This window comes from Delphinus delphis, chromosome 6 (assembly GCF_949987515.2).
Source record: "Delphinus delphis chromosome 6, mDelDel1.2, whole genome shotgun sequence".
Lineage (NCBI taxonomy): Eukaryota > Metazoa > Chordata > Mammalia > Artiodactyla > Delphinidae > Delphinus > Delphinus delphis.
The window spans coordinates 13472505-13493656 of NC_082688.1; the positions used below are offsets into that span (position 1 = coordinate 13472505).

A 21152-nucleotide genomic window follows, 5' to 3' on the forward strand; every position below is an offset into this window, starting at 1 on the left:
AAAGTGCAGGTTAAAAGAACTCTTTGTAACATGTACCCTGTGAGCAGGAGGCTGGGAATGGCATCAGTGTCGGTAACCGTCTAGTGATTGTGACGGACCTTGTAGAACTTGGAAGGAGCTCTGAAATGAAGGAAGAGAAAACATTAGGCTCAGAAGCCAGTCTCTTAATTCCAACCTAGTTCAGACTTTTATCCCACGTAGACCTAGATTATGACTCCAGAGTCCAAAATAATTCTAACAAACTCACCTCTACTCCTTGTGCCTCAAACATTCCTCTGTTACTCCTGGATTTAGAGCACCTGAACTCTTCTGGCTGCCACCATGAGCTAAGAGTTTAACCTGGCCCTCAAACCCCTGTCTACTCATCTCCCACTATTCTGGGCTCTCTTACCTCCAGAGTCATCTACTCTTCAATGCTCTGTGCCTCTGACACACTGTTCCTCAAGGCCTGCCCTGAGGCCCATGATGGTTTTGGCCTGTATCTGACTTGGATCCTACCATGGAAGGTTTTAAGGTAATCATTCAAATCTTGGCGCTGCTGCTAATGAGCGAGCTGTGTGTCTATTAAAGATGCAACTGGCCTTGAATGTTCTCATGGCTCAACCATACAATATACCACTCTGGTAAAGAAAGATTAGCCTCTAAGTCCTGGTTTTGTCTTTTGCTGTGACCTTGACATTTTTCATTTTATACAATTTCCTTATCTATATAGAGGGATAAATCCTATTTCCCACGATGTAAATGCGATAATATATGTAAAGTGTTTAGTACACACACACAGTAGGCACACAAGATGGTAGCTATTATCCATCTCTGACAGTAATACTGTGTTACTGATTCCATGAGTATATTTTATGTTCCTCTAAATAATTATTAACCTTACGTAAGTCATAGAAAACTTGTGAAATCCAGGGTTTCCTAGTAGACTCTCAGTTAAGAGTTCACACTCTGTTCAAACTTTGCTGAGGATTAATAGTTGGCACAGTCATCTTCCCAAATGGACAGACTAAACTGGGACCCAAGTTGGTTTCAGAGGTCTAAACTTTTTTTTTGGCTGTGCCGCACAGCTTATGGGATTTTATAACTTTGTTGTTGTTGTTGTTAATTTATTTTATTTTTGGCTGCGTTGGGTCTTTGTTGCGGTATGCGGGCTTCTCTTGCTGTGGAGCACGGGCTCTAGGCGCGCAGGCTTTAGTAGTTGTGGCACGTGGGCTCAGTAGTGGTGGTGCACGGGCTTAGTTGCTTCGCGGCATGTGGGGTCTTCCCAGACCAGGGCTCGAACCCGTGTCCCCTGCAGGCGGATTCTTAACCACTGCACCACCAGGGAAGTCCCAGCTTATGGGATTTTAGTTCCCCAACCAGGGATCGAACCGGGCCCGCAGCACTGAGAGTACAGAGTCCTCACCACTGGACCACCAGGGAATTCCCTAAACTCTTTATATTGACCAAGTAGACGATAAGGACATCCAGAAATGGAAGGCATTTATAGAAGAATTAACTATATCCCTGACAGGTCACCCAGTTTCCTAGGCTATTTCCTAAATCATCAGCTTATCCTCTTTATTCATCTACCAACCAATTGATTCCAGTCTCCCCAGGGACCATGAAAAAGCAAGTCTTTCCTAAGACAAGTTTTTCAGAGATTTGAAGGTGGCATTCATATCCTTCTGAGTCTCCTCAAGATTATGGACCCCAAAGCTTTCAGGTACTTTCCATGTATAAGTCAGACCCCTTGTGAAGAACTTCCTCCTACCTGGCTTGGTCCAAGATGGGAGTCCTCTGCAAGGGAAGACTCCAGCTGAGACACACTGGGTGATGACGTGGAATCTACAGATGTGCTGGTGACCAATTCCCCTAAGGCATCCACTTGTCTCCTCAAGCTGTGTAAAGTGCCCTCTGTCTGCCGCTTCCCTTTGCTTAACACTTCTGCCTGCTTGGACATACAGCGTCGAAGCTGGGCCTGAAAGTGTTATGGTAGAACATATTAGAACTAACACTGGGTACCTTCCTCATGTTTAACTTTTTTTTTTTTTTTTTGCGGTACGCGGGCCTCTCACTGTTGTGGCCTCTCCCGTTGCGGAGATGCGCAGGCTCAGCGGCCATGGCTCACGGGCCCAGCCGCTCTGCGGCATGTGGGATCTTCCCGGACCGGGGCACGAACCCATGTCCCCTGCATTGGCAGGCGGACTCTCAACCACTGCGCCACCAGGAAAGCCCATGTTTAATATTTGATAGGCAAACCTGACTATAATAAAATAGGAATGGCTGCTGAAAATCCTCTTCTTGTCCTTTAAAAAAAAAAAAAAAAAGGAGGTGCCAGATGGCTACTCTCTGTGTTGTCATTAACTGGGCCTTCAACTCAGCCTGTTCTCTCTGCTGTCACAACACTTAGGATTTCAGCATCCCTGGCCTCCCCATTAAATGACTGCCTCATCTCTCTCTCCTTACTGCCCAGACTTAGAAGATTGGTTTATACTGGATATCTTCAGAGTCTCTCACAATGTATGTAATCCTCAACCCCATACTACGTTCTGGCTTCCCCACCGTACCTCTGAAATGATTCTCTTATTAAAGTCAACAGCAAGCGCTGTCCCATAGAACTTTCTGTGATGACGGGAATGTTCTATATCTGTGCTGCCCACTGTAGTAGCCACTGGTCATGTGTGGCCTTTGAGCACGTGAAATGTGGTAACTGAAGAACTGAATTTTTAACCTGATTTAATTAAAGTGAATTTACATTTAAACAGTCACATGTGGCTGGAGGCTATTTGATGTCAAGGGCCTCCACTCACTTGGTACCGCCCATGGCTCCTTCTCAGCCCTCGCTGTAAGTGGCCATTCTCCAAAGATGCATTCTGTCCTCTCTTGTTCTATCTAACTCACTCTCATTTTCCAACTCCCACCTAAACTCTTAACCCCCAGATTTTTAGGTCAACAATGACCTATTCTAGACACCTGTTTTCAGCTGCCTATAGAAAGAGATCCTTCTCTGAGCTTCGAACGTGTAATCTATAAAACTGCCGTGAGAGCTGCAACAGAGCAATTCCCCCCACTCTCCTCAATATGCCAAGTATCTTATACTGTATTTTTCTTTTAAAAGGGCAACCTTGAGTCGATCTTCACGGTGACGCAGTTTCTCTCGGAGTGCTTCTCCACGCCAGTGTTCATCCTTTTTCAGAGGGAAAGGGAAACAGAGAGTCTCTAAGCACCACCATCAGTAACTGACCCACCTTTCCCCCCTCTAACCCTCTTCCATCCTCAACTCTGTGTTTGAGCTTATCTAGGGTAGGTGGGAACCAAATTATCTTTTGATGAAGTCCACAGAATAGCAGGATAAACCCTTACCATTATGTGAACATGAGAAAAATTCAGTTTTTCTTCAAAAGGTGATGGTCTGTCACTCACGGGGAATGGAAAGTTCTCTTTCAAGCTTTCCAGCCCTCCTTCTAGGTTTTTGTTCCTTTCCAAAACAGCTTCCAGATCTGCTGGTTGTTCTGGAAGAAACTGGTTAAGATTCTTCAGGCTGGTTCGGATTTCATCTTTCACTTCAGACTTAAGTGTCCTCATTGCTTCACTGATTTCCATTTGTCTTCTTTCCAAATCTTTTTGGTTTTCCATCTAAGGAGTGAGTGAGAGTCAAATAACTACTAGGTAAAGTTTGGGACTTACCTGGAATTGAACTGTTATTGTTAATGATTTAAATTTAATGTTTTAAATACATGTGTCATGTATTTACAGACCTACAAATGTTAATTACTATGATTAGAATGGTAAAAACTTGTGATTTTTCAGCTATTCCAAGTATCTACAAGCTACCAAGTAAACGATTTTACTGACATTTGACTGAAGCAACTTCCATTTAGAAAAGCATGGGTGCCATGTTCCTTGAAGGTGCATTACTCTATAGAAGTCGGTCTCTCTGGAGCTAGACAGAGCTGGATTCCAATCTCGTTTCCAGTAAACATTACCAGTATGACTTAGGGCAAGTTAGCTAACTTCTGAACCTGTCTTACCTCATTTAACATGAAGATAATACCTTGCATCCCGAAATGCAAGAACTAGGTGAGAATTTATACAAAGCACCTTAGTGGTACCCAAATGAGAAAAGGGCCATTTACCTAAACAAGCCGTAAGTGATCTAGATTATAAATGTTAATGCTGGAAGGGGCCTTAGAAAAGATCTGGTCCAACGTTTTCATTTTATGGGTGAAGAATCTGGTGGTTTCGGCAGTCTGGAGGTTTCCTCAGGTTTTACAGTTTGTGTTTAAGACCTGAGACTACCCTATGTGGCTCTCTCCATAATAGAGAGCTTAGTGAAGATATTACAGTCATACCCACTTCTAACTGCCCTTCCAAGTTTGCAGAGGCTGGGGGGGCCTTTAAATAAAAGTTATTTGTGTGTGTGTGTGTGTGTGTCAGGGCTGGGGGTGGGTGGCTATAGGCACAGATGAAACTGAATGGCCACATAGGGTTATCCAAAGGACAAGGTGTAGCAGGGTCAACCGAGTGGCCCCAGCAGCCTGACTAGACTAGAGCTCTGGGGTGGCCCAGCTGCTGCCAATGGCTGAGGGACACCAGGGGGGGTCTAGGGTTAGACTCTCCATCTAGCGTGAACTGCTTTCCCACCCTCAGCTTGGCAACGTTACAGGTTATCAAAGGTTTTCCCGGGGGTCATTTTTTCCTTCCCCAGGGGTTTGGCTCTTATAGACTTGTTTCTGACATAAAATCTAACATTTCAATACAGCGCTTTGGGACATGATAAAATTTTATGCTGAAGAGCTGCTATTTTTCTTTCAAAAACTAACAAAAAAAAAAACTAACATAAAAACCTTGTTGAACTTAAGGGCATTTTAAAAGTATATTTTGACACTATTGATACTATGTATATAATAGATAACTAATGAGAACCTACTGTATAGCACAGCGAACTCTAATGCACTGTGGTGACCTAAATGGGAAGGAAATCCAAAAAAGAGGGGATATATGTATATGTATGGCTGATTCACTTTGCTGTACAGTAGAAACTAACACAACATTGTAAAGCAACTCTACTCCAATAAAAATTAATTTTAAAAAAGTATATTTTGAACAAATACTTTTTTTCTTGTGGAGGTACATTTCTACATTTCAAAACTAGAAAAACAGATTTGATTAATTAGCTTTTCACGACTTTCCCAAAGAAATACTCCTTTTAAAAGAGCTACTGAAGAAATATAGCTCTGCCTGAGTCCCGTGGGGTGTGGGCGCACCTGCTTCTTGAGCTCTGCGTACTCCTGCTGCATCTGGCTGAGCTCCTTCATCAGGCGCCTGGCCCGCTCGTGGTTGTCCTGGGCCACCTGCTCGATGGTTGCCATTTCCTTCTGCATGCAGCTGTTCTCCTGCTTTTGCTCCTAGCACCAGAGGAGGAGGATGGCTCTGGAGGTGTGCGTTGCTGGCTTACGCACTCACTAGCTCTGTGACTTCATTTCTCGTCTAGGCTTCAGCTATAAAATGGGGATAATCTACCTGCCTTCTTTAGCAGCTGTGGTAGAGCTGGGAGTAAACATGTGGTCGGTCAGTCTGTCAGCCCAGAGTCTGAATCCTAGATCTGCAACATTACCATTGATACTAGGTTACTTTCCCTTGTCTGTAAGATGTTAACTATAGCCACCATCATAGGGTTCCTGGGAGGATTAAAATCTAGACATCTACATACTATCTTTACAATCATGTTGCCCATCACTGGTTGTAAGTGTGTCACCCTTAGGGAAACACACCTGGTTGGAAAGTACCATTCAACAGGGCTACATTAATTCCTCCAAAGGGTGTTAGAAAAATACATTCCTGTGACAGCCCCCGTTGCTGCCCACTGGCCTCCACCCACCATACGCTGTTTTGAACTCATCTGAGTGTCACCTCCCACAGTTTATCTCCAGGGATAAAACCATGGTAGGTTGAGCTTCCCGGTTTCAGGATAATGATTAATTAAAGCTAACGTTGACCGAAAAGGGCGTGATGAGAAAAACGTGTGAGCACAGACTGCAGCTGGGTAAGAATGTCTTTAGAGGCTTTCCTTCCCCAGCTCCCTCCTCGACCCTGCTGGGGAGGCTGGACCGCTGAGCTCTGCTCAGTGCTGACATTGTCTGTGCACACGACCATCGTTCCAGCCAGCCAGACAGCTCCTCTAGGGCTGAGCCCAGACTCTGGCAAAATCTACCATCAGCTTCAGGAACAAATTACACGTAAATGCACCACAAATCACAGTTGGGTTAGGGACTTGGTTGACAGGTAATTTATTTTCTCTACCTTGAAGAAGTATTTTAGTTAAAAACGTAAAGGCGTCATCTCCTCATAAACTGCCTGGGCAGCGGATACTCACGAGAAGGTTCTTCTCCAGCTGACTCCGCTGGATCTTAAGTGCTTCCTTGAGGCCGGCGACCTGCTTCTCGGCTTGCTTTCTCTCTGTCAGGAACTGGTTCCGCAAGAGGCTGAAGTCCGCCCTCACAGAGTCCGTCTCCTTCTGCAGAGCCAGAAGCTCGCCTGACTTCTCCAGTAACTGCTGTTCCCGTTCTGAAAGCTGTCGTTCTGAAATGAGCATTTTAGGTAGTTTAGCCCGAGGCTCTGGGCTGGCCGTGGGCAGACTCCACAACGACATGCCACCCACTCAGGCACTTTGCTCTGTCACTCAGTCGTCCAGATCTCCCCTGACCCACACCAGAGGCCCAGAAAAAGGCCCAGAGAAGGGTGCCTCTTGATGTAATTTGTTCCCAGAGGCCTGATCCCAAAGTGACAGACAGCAACTGTCTTCCCTTTTGAGTCTTTGAGACCAGAGAGCACCAACCCTGAGGTGCAGGGAACATGGAACAGACTACTGAAATGTTTTTTATAAACCTAATTTTAATAAAGGGGGGCACACAGTATTTCTTCCTTCATGGGAGGCAGCGCAGAGGAAAGAACACAGGATTTGGAATGGCACACATCTTATTTTCTACAGAAGAAACGTATTTCCTGGTGTTTAATGGGAATCGTGTATGCAAACACCTAGTACACAGTGAGTACTCAATAAATAACGCTTATGCACAACAGTGATACTTAACACAGGTTTTTCTAATCACCCTCTGTAAAGCAACACGCCGCCCAGATTTCACTTCTCACACCTCTGGCATGGTCAGACTCGGCATATTTGTTAGGTTTCAGTTTCCTAATGAAATGGTTGGGTCTGGATGCATCAAGAGTTCCCAGGGAAAAAAGGAATAATAACCCTTTCAGGTCCCAAGTCCACTGAGTTCACTCAAGGTAGAACAACATTTTCTGAGCATTATTAAAACCTAAAGCCTAAGAAAAAGAAAACTCATTTATTGATGTGAGAACGATCATTTACCCTGGATTCCCATGTCAACTTCATTTATGTATGGCTCGAGAGAGTAAACAAACCCAAAGGCCAACATCTGTATCTTGGTACCATTCGCTATGTCAAATTTAGACAGAAGTAGAATTGTTAATATTGTGGGTTTTTTACTAGATTGAGATGAAATGGATCATTGTTCCAAAGCTCAGAAGTAATGTCCTTTACAGAAAGCCTCTAGAGCACCTTTTGGCACTTCTCTGCCTTAATGTTCCACTCCCTTGAGACAGCACTCTCGAAGAAAGCAATACAGTAAAAGTAAAAAGACCTGACAGTCTTGGAACCAAATCCTATCTCCATAAAGACAAATTCCCTCTGTCCCTCTGAGCCTGTTTCCTCTTCTCTCACAGGGCTGGGAGGATCAAATGAGGGACCATTCTTCCCACTGTGCTTGTCCTGTGCCTCCCGTCTGGGCTATAGCTGGGGCCTGGGACTCCTTCACACATTTTACTCGACAATCAGCAGATTTCCCCGCCCTCAGTGCAATGTTCCAGAATACATACGGGTTTGGGAGAGCGTCTTCTCCAGGGTCTCACCCCACCTTTCCTCTTCCTGCAGAGTCCTGATGCGCTCTTCAGCCACCAACACCTTGGTCAGCACCTGCTCCAGTCTGCTTTGCTGGTCTGCTATCTCCTTTTCCAGCTGGTGCCGCTGCTCCTTCAGTGTCACTCTACTGGCTTCTAATTTTTCTTCTTCACTTTCTCTCTCTTTCTGGAGTCTCTGAAACATCTTAATAGAGAACAACCTTAGTTAGTCATAAAATAACAAATACCCAGTGCCCTGAGGGAATCTTCATGGACACTAGATAGATTCCAGTTCAACAGAAAGTAGAAAACAGCCCATGGGGACAGAGAGTGAGTTCTCTTTACAAAGGTGATCAAGTAGGGACTGGAAAACTGTTTGGCCAGCATGTGAGGAGGGGATTCAAGCAGGAACTGGCACGTAGCCTTCAAGATTCCTTACCGGGCCTGTTCTATGGTCTTAATGGCCCGTAATATTAATACCAAGGGAGTTAAAGAGTTGGTGTAAACTCCCCTCTGGTCACACAGGGCAGGTAAGGGAAGCTAGTCCCAAGGGGGATACTTCTCAGCAGCTTTGTGCCAGGGGAAAAAAGCTCACACAAGTGATAAAATGTTTCCTCTTATATAACGTCATAGATGTGCGGTACCATTTCCTGTTGGGCTAGTTTGGCCTTGTTTTCTTCAACTTCATTCTGAAACACCTGCAGTTGTTGTTGTTTTGTTTCCTCTTCTTTTCGGCAGACTTCCAACTTCTTTACTTGTTCTCTGATGTCCTCCTGGAGCCTGGTCTGCTCACTGAGCAGTACATCCTGACGCTTGGTGGTGTGGAGCAGGTCCTTCAGGTGAAAGAACAAATTGAAACTACGGACAAAGCCACCTTCATTACAGGTGGCTAGTGTCACAGCTACATCTATCTACTAAGTCTGACAAAATTAAAGCGTAAAAGTTCCATATCCTTTATTATTTCAACAAACATACAAAGGTACCTGGAACTCAACTTAATCACTGGCTTCCCTCTTTTTAGTACCTAGGATGACAGAGATGTCAGAACCTCAGCAAGAGACTCAGTTCCTCCGAGCTTTAGCTGCCTTGTCACTGAGATGGGAGTAAACAACACCCACCTCACAGGATTGCTAAGATTAAGAAAAGCTGTGAATAAGGCTTAACTCTGAAAATGAACCTAAAGTCATGGTTTTGTTACTATTTGAAATATTTATACAGGTTAAAAAACTCAGACAACAGGACTTCCCTGGTGGTGCAGTGGTTAAGAATCCGCCTGCCAATGCAGGGGACACGGGTTTGAGCCCTGGTCCGGGAAGATCCCACATGCCGTGGAGCGACTAAGCCCCTGCGCCACAACTACTAAGCCTGTGCTCTAGAGCCTGCAAGCCACAACTACTGAGCCCACACAACACAACTACTGAAGCCCGAGCGTGCCTAGAGCCCATGTTCCACAACAAGAGAAGCCACCACAATGAGAAGCCCACGCACCGCAGCGAAGAGTAGCCCCCGCTCGCCACAACTAGAGAAAGCCCACGCGCAGCAACAAAGACCCAACACAGCCAAAAAAAAAACCTCAGACAACAATAAATACTTCTTTCTTCAAGGAACCCAAATTAAGCACTTTAGAAAAAGTTACCATATTTCTAACAACACAGAAAATATTCCTACGAACCTGTATGAGACTTCTTAAAAAAAATAGAATAATTTAAGTTTTTTTTTTTTTTTTTTTGCGGTACGCGGGCCTCTCACTGTTGTGGCCTCTCCTGTTGCGGAGCACAGGCTCTGGACGCGCAGGCCCAGTGGCCATGGCTCACGGGCCTAGCCGCTCCGTGGCATGTGGGATCTTCCCGGACCAGGGCACAAACCCGTGTTCCCTGCATCAGCAGGTGGACTCTCAACCACTGTGCCACCAGGGAAGCCCTAATTTCAGTTTTATATATCTTAGAAACACAGAATCTTAAAGGTAGAAGGAGGAGAATTTAGATGTCTAATCTAACCTGTAATTTACAGAGTGGAAACTGAGGCCCAAAACTTGCTTGAGTTTCTCTGAAATTCAAATTTTGGCAATACTCTCACAGGACAACACTGAATTACCTCAAGAAGATGATCAGAAGTACAAGGGTAAAAAGAATCTGCTCTAGGGGCTTCCCTGGTGGTGCAGTGGTTGAGAATCTGCCTGCCAATGCAGGGGACAAGGGTTCGAGCCCTGCTCTGGGAAGATCCCACACGCCGCGGAGCAACTAAGCCTGTGTGCTGCAACTACTGAGCCTGCGCTGTAGAGCCCACGAGCCACAACTACTGAGCCCGTGTGCCACAACTACTGAAGCCCGTGCGCCTAGAGCCCATGCTCCGCAACAAGGGAAGCCACCACAATGAGAAGCCCGTGCACCACAATGAAGAGCAGCCCCTGCTCACCGCAACTAGAGAAAGCCCGTGCTCAGCAACAAAGATCCAATGCAGCCAAATAAATAAATAATTAAAAAAAAAAAAAAAGAATCTGCTCTATTCAACACCTGACAAGATGAAGGCCCAGATTTGGCCATGATTCTGCAGCTCAACGAGTGATCAAATCTAAGCCCAGCCTTTGCAGGCCTCATCTGTGCCATGGGTAAGAGATGATCCATCTGGTCCCTGAAGCCCCCAGAGTGGCTGCTGAGGGACTGTTGGGCTCTTTTAGCCATGACCTTACTTATTAGCTTCGAGTAAAACGTTGTTTGAATAAAGAATTCTAGGGATAAAATAAACTGGAAAATCACTGCTCTGCATCAAAATTTTTGTATATCTTATACTTGTGTTTGATAAATGGTTCTAAGGGACCTGCTCATGTGAAAAGGAACCAGCCTACTTGATTTGTTATTTCAACCAATTATCTGCATGCCTTCAGGACACTACTAGAAGATTACCTTTGTGAGGCTTACCTGTTTTGCTAGGTTCAAGTGGTCTTGGACATCAGCTAGTTCCTCCTGTAATGAGTTTACTGCTTCCCGTTTCTCTACAGAAATAACATTTACATAAAATAAGAAATACTTATGTATACATGTTCCAGATTCCTATCAGTCCACTCAGAGAAGTAGAGTAGAAGTGAATTTATACTTTCTTCTGTTAAATGTATGACTATGCCACCCTATCTTATTAAAGGCCAAAAGAGAGGTACATGATGCGCAATCCAGATCTGGACTTGGAGCCCACGTTTTTAAAGACTTGCATGTTCAAAAAAAAAAAAAAAAAAGACATGTTACATGTTCAAAACCTCACGATGAAAATTTACACATAATAATACCTCATGTTGATGAGGTGCATGGTTTAGAAACAGGTATCTTCCACATTGCTGATAAAAATATAAATTTGGTACAACCTTTCAGGAAGACAGTTTGGGAATAAATTTTATATCTGTACTGGTTTTGTCACTTACTAGCTGTGTAAGCTTGAGCAAGTCACTTCTCGCTTAGGCAAGTCGCAAGGAAACTAGGCTTAAGTTGCTTTATCTGTAAATGGGTGAAATAATAGTTTCTACCTCATAAAAATGTTATAAGGATTAAGTGATAAAATGCATATGAAACACCTGCATCATGTCCAGGACACAGTAAGTGCTCAACAGTATACTGCTGGCTAGGATTACTTAGTAACTTATAAATAAACAATCATGAGGCTTTATAAAGAGTTGGTAATTAAGATGTTATTTGCATCTTTGTTTTTAAATCTACACACACACACACACACACACACACACACACACACACACACACGCCCCAAGGAAAAATCTGGAGGGATATTTACTAAATTGATAATAGAAATTATCTCTGAGGAGTGAGGTGAATAGTAATTTTTATTTTGTCATTTTGCTATGTTTTTAAATTGTTCTCTAAAGAATATGAATTAGTTTTTTTAAAAAATAGCTTTACTGAGATGTAATTCTCATACCATGCATTTTCCACCCATTTAAAGTATACAATTTCATGGCTTTCCGTAAGTTCACAGAGTTGTACAACCACCACCATACCTAATTTTAGAACATTTTTCTCACTTCTAAAAGAAGCCCCATGCCCTGTAGCATGAATTATTTCTGTAATACGACAGCAAACAATTAAATAAAGAATCTAGCAAAAGGAAGAAAGTCCCATCTCTCCTGTTGTGCTGCCTCATACCCTGGAGCTGCTGCTGCATGGCTGCGATGTCTTTATGCAGTGAGAGTTTGTTTCTGTTTAGTTGGTCTAGCTCCTGCTGCAGTTTTCTGACATCCACTTCCAACTTTTCTAAGTCTGATTGCTTTGTTCTGCTATTCTCCTCTGTAGCTGCTAAAACCCTACAATACAAATGGAGAATAAGTTAGACTGTCAAATACAAAATGTCTAAGCACACACAAGCGACAACTAAGGAATAGTGTTATATTTCACAATGTAGTTGTGGAGTCTGGATGATATTAATAAATAAATATTAATACTTTACCAAATTATTAAATGTTATTAAATATTAACAAAATGTAAGGCTCTTCAACTCATTTTCAAAAGAAATCTTATTTTCAGCTTTCCAAATAGAACATTTGGAAATGTTTATCATTTCAAAAAGTGACTTGCTAAACCGAGGTTTTATAAAAATCAGGGATAACATGGATAGCACTTGTAATTCCAAAAATGTGATTAAGGACTTCCCTGGTGGCACAGTGGTTAAGAATCCACCTGCCAATGCAGGGGACACGGGTTCGAGCCCTGGTCTGGGAAGATCCCACATGCTGCGGAGCAGCTAAGCCCGTGCGCCACAACTACCGAGCCTGTGCTCTACAGCCCTTGAGCCACAGCTACTGAGCCCATGTGGCTAAAGCCCGTGCTCTGCAACAAGAGGAGTAACTGCAATGAGAAGCCCGCGCACCACAACGAAGAGTAGCCCCCACTTGCCACAACTAGAGAAAGCCTGCGCGCAGCAATGAAGACCCAACGCAGCCAAAAAATAAATTAATTAAAAAAAACGTGATTAAAATGGATCACTAACTTCTGATAAGTGCAAATGCAGGAAACACACTGTATGTATAATAGGATTTACCCAAAAAAGATATGTATGAGCATGCATTCCTTTACACGAATGGAATCATATACTATGGACTGGTTTTTGTCTGGCTTCTTTCAGTAAGCATAGTTACTTTGAGATTCATCCTTGAATTTGTCTGTATCAATCCTCCATTGCTTTTTATTGCTGAGTAGTATTCTGTGGTATGGCTATACTATAATTTGCTAATCCATTCACCAGCTGATGGGCATTTAGGTTGTTTCCAGTTTTGGCTACTGCAAATAAAGCCGCTATGAACATCAGTGTACAGTTTTGGTATGGACACATGCTTTCACCTCTAGGTGTGAGAAAGCTAGATCTTCTGCTAGGTGTATGCTTGCATTTTTAAGTAACTGCCAAACTATTTTCCAAAGAGGTCTTACTAACATTTTATACTCCCATCAATTGTGTATGAAAGTTCCTCGCTAGCATTTGATATGGTCAGTGTTTAATCTTAGCTATTCTATTAGGTGTGTAATGATATCTAATTGTGGTTTTAATTTGCATTTCCCTAATGGTTAATGATACCAAGCATCTTTTCATGTGCTTATCTGCCATCCATATATTTTCTTAAATAAAATTTCAAATCTCTTGCCCATTTGAAAAATTGGGTTCTTCATTTTCTAATTACTGAGTTTTGAGAGTTCATTATATCCTGGGTACACGTCCTTTATCGGATACATGGTTGCCAGGATTTCTCTCGCAGTCTGTGACATGTCTGTTCATTATCTCAACAGTGTCTTTTGAGAAACAGAAGTTTTAAATTTTGATGAGGTCCAATTTTATCAACTTACTCTTTTATGGATCATGCTTTCAGCGTCTTATCTAAGGAATTTTTGCCTAACCCACGGCCACAAAGATTTTTTTCCCCCTATGTTTTCTCTACAAGTTTTATATTTTGGTTTACATTTATGTTTGTTAATTTTTATATGTAGTGTGAGGTATAGATCAAGGTTCATTTATTTGGTTTTGGATACGTAGTGCTTTTAGCAACAGTTTTGAAAACACCATCTTTTCTCTACTTTGCATCTTTGTCAAAATCAGTTGTGCATATATTTGTGAGTTTACTTGCAGACTTCTGTTCTGTTCCTTTGACCTTTTTGTCTATCTTTATACCAACACCACAGTGTTTTGATTACCATAGCTGTATACTGTCTTGAAATCACATAGTATTAGCCCTAAACTTTTGTTCTTCTTTTTCAAAGTTGTTTTGGTGTCATATCTAAAAAGTTTTAGATTCTATTCTAGGTCCTCTGCATTTCAGTATGAATTTTAGAATCAGATGGCCAATTTCTATTTAAAAAACCTGTTGGGATTTTGACTGTGATTGTTTTGAATCTATAGATGAAATTTGAGGAGAACTGAATCTTAACAATGGGTTAAGATTGGGTCTGCCTACACACGAACAAGCATATATTCTTTTATTAAAAAAAGAAATCACAACAATTTATTTTAAAAAATGCTTTTGGGGAAAAAAAAAAAACCTAAAAGGAGAATTCACCCAAAAATGCTATTGGTGTATTGCATTGTGATACTGAGTTTGTGGCGTATTTTGTATTTTTTTGCCTTTTCTCAATTTTCCAATTTTTTGAATAGTGTGTTAATAATGCTTTAGCCTTCCAGATGGGATCTTACAAGCTTACTTGTTCCTGCTCTCACCGTTTGGTTTGTGCCAACTTCTTCTCCCAGCCATCACATTTCTCTTCGAGATCTTCCTTTTGTTTGCACAAAGACTCAACACACAACTGCAGTGCTCGGGTCTCAGCAGTTATTCGCTCCATTTCTCGTTTGTCCCTCTCCAAGAGCTGCTTCTGCCACTCCATTTCCCCTTTCTGTCGCAGGGCTGTCTGCTGCAAACTGTCCAACTCCAGTTTCTCCTAAAGCAGATAAAAGAGAAGTCAGCCATGCAAACTGAGAAAGACCGCGGTTCACTACTGGTAAAACAGCTTTATTACCTCTAGCACTTCAACCTGAGCCTTCTCTAACTCAGACACCTTTTGGTCATGTTGTAGCTTCAAACCTTGCAGCTCATTGTTTTCAAGTTGCAACATGTCCAGAATATTCTTTAGTTCTAACAGAAACAAAGCATGGTCCAGGCTATTAAATGAATGTGGAAACATTTACAAAATGAAACAGAAAATAATGTTACTGGCTGATACAAGAAACAAAAGATAATAAAAATATATTTGTTGTGCTGAATTAATGGAGCTAATTAATTATATTCTGAATGTAAAAAGCCTTTAAAAGTATTGCTAAACACTAATTTGTTATAAACATTTAAACAAAAACATTCAACAGAGACCTAGTTCTAAAAAGTACTTACCCTACCTAAAAGAATTTAAATCAAAATAGGAAAAACTTTAAAATATATCAGCTGACATTTATATAACAATTCTTTTGTCCTTTGAAATATAGACTTTTAAATATTAACTACTTTTATCTGATTATAAAAATATTTGTTCATTATAGAAAATTTGAAAAAAGTATAAAAGAAAAAAATGAAAACCCATCATTATCCTACCATCCAAAGACAATCACTACTGCAATAGCATTTTGATGTATTCCCTACCAGGACTGCACGCACACGAATAGACACACACACATATATATATTTTAAAATAAATTGGGACTACAATCAATATTCAGTTTTTATCTATTTTTTCACTCTTCTTTCATCAGCATTTTTACATGTCATTAAATGTTAAAATATGTTTTTAAAACAAATTTATTTATTTTATTTATTTATTTTTGGCTGCATTGGGTCTTTGTTGCTGTGCGTGGGCTTTCACTAGTTGCAGTGAGCGGGGGCTACTCTTGGTTGCGGTGTGCGGGCTTCTCATTGCGGTGGCTTCTCTTGCTGCAGAGCACGGGCTCTAGGCACCCGGGCTTCAGGAGTTGTGGCTCGCGGGCTCTGGAGTGCAGGCCCAGTAGTTGTGGCGCACGGGCTTAGTTGCTGCGCGGCATGGGGGATCTTCCTGGACCAGGGCTCGAACCCGTGTCCCCTGCATTGGCAGGTGCATTCTTAACTACTATGCCACCAGGGAAGCCCAAAATATGGTTTTTAAATTAGTCATTTGTTTCCAAATTTTGTCATTACAATTTCTGTTGCAAGTAACTGACTCAGTCAACTTAATTTGTAAAACTAGGAAATAAAGGCTTACTTCTTAAAAAAAAAAAAAGAGAGAGAAATAAAATAAATATTGCTGCGATGTACATAAACGCTTGCCCTCTCTAGATAACTGGAAATGGGCTATCCGGTTTAACAGGTGTGAGTTTAATAGTCTTAAGACACTGGGAGGTTGTTCCATTTTATACTTCAATCAACAGCCTGTAAGTGCTCTTCTTTCATCACACCCTGGTCAGCAATGAAGATGATTATTTTGCTTTTAGTCAATTTGAGTGGCAGAAAATATCATATTCCTTTTATAATCTGCTTTTCTTTGATTAGAAATAAGGTTAAACTTTAAACTTACCAGTTTTATGTTTAGACATTTGCCCTAAAACTACCTGGAGATTTTCTTCCTCTTTTTCAATTTCCTGCTTTATAAGTGAAAGTTGATCTTTTTTCTCACTAATCTGGACATTCAGTTCTCCCTTCTGAAAACTCAGTTCTTCCAGAAGAGATTTTAGTTCCTGTGCAAAGAAAAAGAAAAGAAAAGAAAAGAAAAAAGTCAACCCACCTTCACCAAGTTATGAATAGAAATTACTTTAAAATCAGTTCTGTTATTAACTGTCTCATTTCATAGAAATTCTCATTTGGAAACAAGCTCATGTCTGAGTTTTACGTCAAGAACAGCACTATATTTTACACTAACATATTTTAGTATAATAGAAGTAAAAAAGTAACACGTTATCTTCATTTAAAATTTATATGCACTATTTACTATGAGCAAAGCAATGTGTTGCAGAGAAAAAAGGCTGACTCGGACACATCTCCTGCCCTCAAGGGGTTTAGCACCTGGTGGGGAAATAAGGCAGGGAACAGAAACATGATCACGAAAGGCTACGGTGCCCTAGGAAATGTGCAGAGTGCTACCAAACTCAGAATCGAGAGAAACTCCTTCCAGGGTAAAGGAAAAGTTGGGGACGTCTTCTTAGTGGCATGAAGCTGGACCATGGAAGCTGGGTCAGATCTGAACATTCCCAGAAAGGGAATTCCTAGAGAAGAAACAGAATGAGAAAGGCACAGAGGCATAAAACCTTGGGCATGTCCAGAAAACAACACAGGGGGAGAGCTATGCACGGCAGCCGCAGCATGGATAGATAGCACAACACCAAGCTCGTTACAGAGGCAAGATGCAGGAATTTAAATTTGCATTTTAGGGGGAAACCAATGAAAATATCTCAAAATAAATCTACAGGACTATACTAGGACTCTTAAGAAAAACTATTGAAAAATGTACCCTGATGTGACTGCACTTCTCAGCTACTTCAGTTTCTCCCAGTCTCAGCGCTTCCTGGAGGTCAGCTCTGGCCTGGACCATGCTTCCCTGGAGTAGATGCAGCTCCTCCTTTTTATGCCCCAACTGTCTGTCCAAGACAGCCATCTCCTGCTGCTGACCTGTTACCTGCATTAAAGAAAAGTAAAGAATGCAAAGCCTGACAAAGTGCTGAGATGGAGAATATTTAGTCCAGCTAAAGGTTGTGTGGGGAAATAAGGAGGTAGTCTAATTCTCACAATCCTAGCTGCAAGAGTCAGGAAGGCCAGGCTGGGGGGCTGCAGGCATAAAATGCCTAATAAAGGCCTTGAGCTCACATAGGTAAAAACACTTAAATCACAGCAAAAACAACAATATGATAATAATGATTGTCCTTCAGGATATGGTTTTCAAAGAACTTTCATATCTATATTTTATTCCAATTGGCAACCACCTTGGCAATGGAAGTTAGGCAAGGATTTAAAAAATTTATTCATTTTGTAAATTTAAAACTTATAATTTTAAGGGCAATACATATTTAGTTACAGAAAAGCAGAAAATGCAGACATGCAAAAGGAATAGAAAATATTCACAATCCCCCCCTTATCAGATGACCATGTTTGTACTTTGGTATAGACTAAAAATTCAAACACAAGTATACATAAACACATTTAACATAAATGTTCTCAGAGCATATTGTGTTTTGAGACTCACTTATTCAATAATATATCGTACTGAGTTGAGATTCAAATTTGGGTTGGACTCTATTCTTAAGCACTAAGATATATAGCCTCATTTATGCTTTATACTTTATTATGTATTTTCCAGTCTTTTCTACAATCAAACATGTCTTACTTTTTATAATAGGTTTCCAAGCAGCATGAACTGGTTTTCGAGGTGTCTGCTGCCCTACCTGGCTTCTCAGCTTTTCCAGCTCTGCTCTGCGGGCCTGCAGGAGGGTCTCCGACTCTTTAAGCACCTGCAGGTGATGATCCTCAGTGCGTTCTGCGGTCTCGATGTCTTTTTGCAGCTTCTGCAGCCTACAAAGCACCAGCAGTACTGGAGCAAATTGGAAGGGAGACAGAGCCCCAAGAGCCGCCTTCCAGCACAAGCCCCTTGCAGGCCTGCAGAGGCCGTACTTACTCTTCAGTCAGTTTTTCCTTCTTCTTGTTTAGACACTGGAAGTCTGAGTCTTTTGCTGCAACAACTTTGTTTATCTCTTTCAAGATTTCTTCTTGCTGAATTTTGCGCTGCTCCAAATCCTTTGTGTCAGCCTGGAGCAATCTAAAACACACCTCTTTATTTCCCCCAGACTCCTTAGGCTTGACGTGCATTTATCATAGAGCAATTATTGTCCACTTAGAATCAAACTTCTCATTCATCTCACCGAGTACATCAGTGGCTGAGGGAGTCCACCTACCTGAGCTGCTGATCGGCTTTGACAAGGTTAACAGCAGTTTCCTGAGCTCTCCTTTCTAACTCCTCAGCATCTTTCTCAGTTTGCAATAAATTTCTTTTGGCATCAGTGAACTTTTCAACAGCATCTTTTGTCTAGAAAAGAAACTGTCATTAAAACCAATTCAGTTACAATACTCTCTCACGGCTACTGGTATCGTAAATTGGCTCAGCTCTTGGAAAACAAGACAATACAGAAAGACTGATAAAAATGTTCACTCACTTAGACTCTCCAATTCTCAAAAAAGAATTCAGAAGAACTATTACACAAAAATGCTCATTGTATACTGAAATAATATAAGACTTGACAAACAATCGATTCAGTAAGTGATAATGCATCAGCACAATGGAATACTGTGCAGTCTTTAAAATAATGACAATGTGGTAACATAGAAGACTGTTAATGATAAAATGTTGGCTGAAAATAAAATTTTAAATGGTTTAAGCACTGTAAGAGCAACTATAGAAAACTATCTTGTCAACAAAGACAGAAAGGCTATGCAAAAACAAAAATAGTCATCTGAGGGTGGTGAGATGGTGGATGATATTTTATTTAAAAATAATCTGTAATATTATTATATGCTATTTTTTTCACTTAAAAATATCTACCCCAAAACAACCACCAAAAAAACAGGAAAAGAAGAAATTAGGGCTTCCCTGGTGGCGCAGTGGTTGAGAGTCCGCCTGCCGATGCAGGGGACATGGGTTCGTGCCCCGGTCCGAGAAGATCCCACATGCCGTGGAGTGGCTGGGCCCGTGTGCATGGCCGCTAGGCCTGCGCGTCCAGAGCCTGTGCTCCGCAACGGGAGAGGCCACAACAGTGAGAGGCCCACGTACCGCCAAAAAAAAAAAAGAAATTAAAGGAAAACAAGAAATTTAAAAAAGAGAAGAAAAAAGTGAAAAAACAAATATCTACCCAATTAAGTGGCAAGGAAGTGATGCTACCAATAATCCCTCCACATAAAGATTCTTCCTTTACTCTAGATATTATCTTGTTAAGTAAAACCCCATTAATCTAAGGATGATTTAATTATGGCTAAGAAACACAAATATTTAATACTTTTGAAGTATTTCAAAATCTTCCTATATATGATTTGGCAAAAACATCATTTTTTTTTTTTTGTCACCTTGGTTTCTTTTTCTGTCTCAAATAAGAGGCTTAACATAATGTCACGAGAGGTCCAAAAACAGAGTATGGTTTGTACTTGGTTGAGCAGTGACTCACTCTTCTGCCAAAACACTCCGTGTTGCAGTTGCACTCAAGTCAGAGGCATCTGTATGTGAAGCTCGTCTAGTAAATACCCCGTGTGGATGCAAGAGGGTTTGGCCAGTTCCCAGAGAGCAAGATATTTCACCACACTTCTTTCCACTTCGGATAGCTGGTTTCTACTAGATTCATCAGCAAAGCATTGGACAGAACTCACTATACACTACAGAAAGCCAGCCACGTCTCTAAGTAGTTTTTTATCCCTTGTATGTCAGGTTTTAACAAGTCTGGCACATTCCTTACAAAATGTAGCACTTTCTCCTTTCCTCTTCCCTTTTAGCAAGCTGCTTCCCTGAGTCATTTTGGGAGGATGAAGGAGGAAGAGCTTATTAGTCTCGGTTCACTTACTATCTCTGCCAACTACTAGTCTCAGCAATTTTCTTTTATACACCAGTGATACATTTTTCTCTGGTCCTGCTCACACCTATTCTCTCACAGTAATCTAACATGTGACAGAAGAGGGAACTGATCACCTGGAAAGAGATAAGGAAACTTTTCCATTCTTATCAAAGCCATCACTCACAGAATTTCTTTAATAAATCCTTCATTTCAGTCCCTGGGTAATAGATTTCTATTCATTTAAATTGATCCATGTTGAAATAACAATATAAAAATAGTAGTTCCTGATGTGCCCCATATGGATTCGGGACCTTTGATTTTAATCCTGGAATTCCCATCTAAAGCTCTCTTGGTGAGTCAGAACTTTAGCTGTATGACCCTGGGCTAGACCAGCCTCTGAGCTACATGTGCGAACTGGGCTAATGACCATCTTACAACGCTGCCAGGAAGGTTAAATGAAGTGGTATTTATAAAATAGCCAATGTGTGGCCATAGCAGGGGCTCATAAAAGGCAGTTCCTTTTCTTCCCCAACTTTCTCTGTGTTTCAGTCTTAAGAATACTACCTCAGGCCCAAAAATATTTGATTTTATATTACTATCAACTTGGAGAACAAAGTAAGAATAAGAGTCTTGTGAGGTCCATTGTTATAAGAATATAAGATTGGGCTATTTAATAAACACAGATATCACAGCCCGAATAATTTTCAAAAGACACAGATAGGATA

At 41.4% G+C, this 21152-nt stretch overlaps 1 protein-coding gene across 3 annotated transcripts in view; it reads right to left on the reverse strand.

Annotated features, from left to right (window-relative positions):
* Positions 1-21152, reverse strand: part of CNTRL (centriolin) — an 85572-nt gene that overhangs the window by 1493 nt on the left and 62927 nt on the right. For all 3 annotated transcript variants that reach the window (XM_060014224.1, XM_060014223.1, XM_060014225.1), the window contains 17 exons: positions 18787-18917; positions 18510-18650; positions 18280-18406; positions 17352-17516; positions 16422-16581; positions 14904-15019; positions 14608-14825; positions 12054-12211; positions 10827-10900; positions 8553-8741; positions 7888-8113; positions 6359-6564; positions 5250-5390; positions 3346-3618; positions 3107-3169; positions 1754-1960; positions 37-120 (listed from right to left, as the gene is read on the reverse strand). In XM_060014224.1, coding sequence (XP_059870207.1) covers positions 64-120; positions 1754-1960; positions 3107-3169; positions 3346-3618; positions 5250-5390; positions 6359-6564; positions 7888-8113; positions 8553-8741; positions 10827-10900; positions 12054-12211; positions 14608-14825; positions 14904-15019; positions 16422-16581; positions 17352-17516; positions 18280-18406; positions 18510-18650; positions 18787-18917 — 2652 coding nt within the window. In that variant the 3' untranslated portion in view covers positions 37-63. The remainder of the gene's footprint in view (positions 1-36; positions 121-1753; positions 1961-3106; positions 3170-3345; positions 3619-5249; positions 5391-6358; positions 6565-7887; positions 8114-8552; positions 8742-10826; positions 10901-12053; positions 12212-14607; positions 14826-14903; positions 15020-16421; positions 16582-17351; positions 17517-18279; positions 18407-18509; positions 18651-18786; positions 18918-21152) is intronic.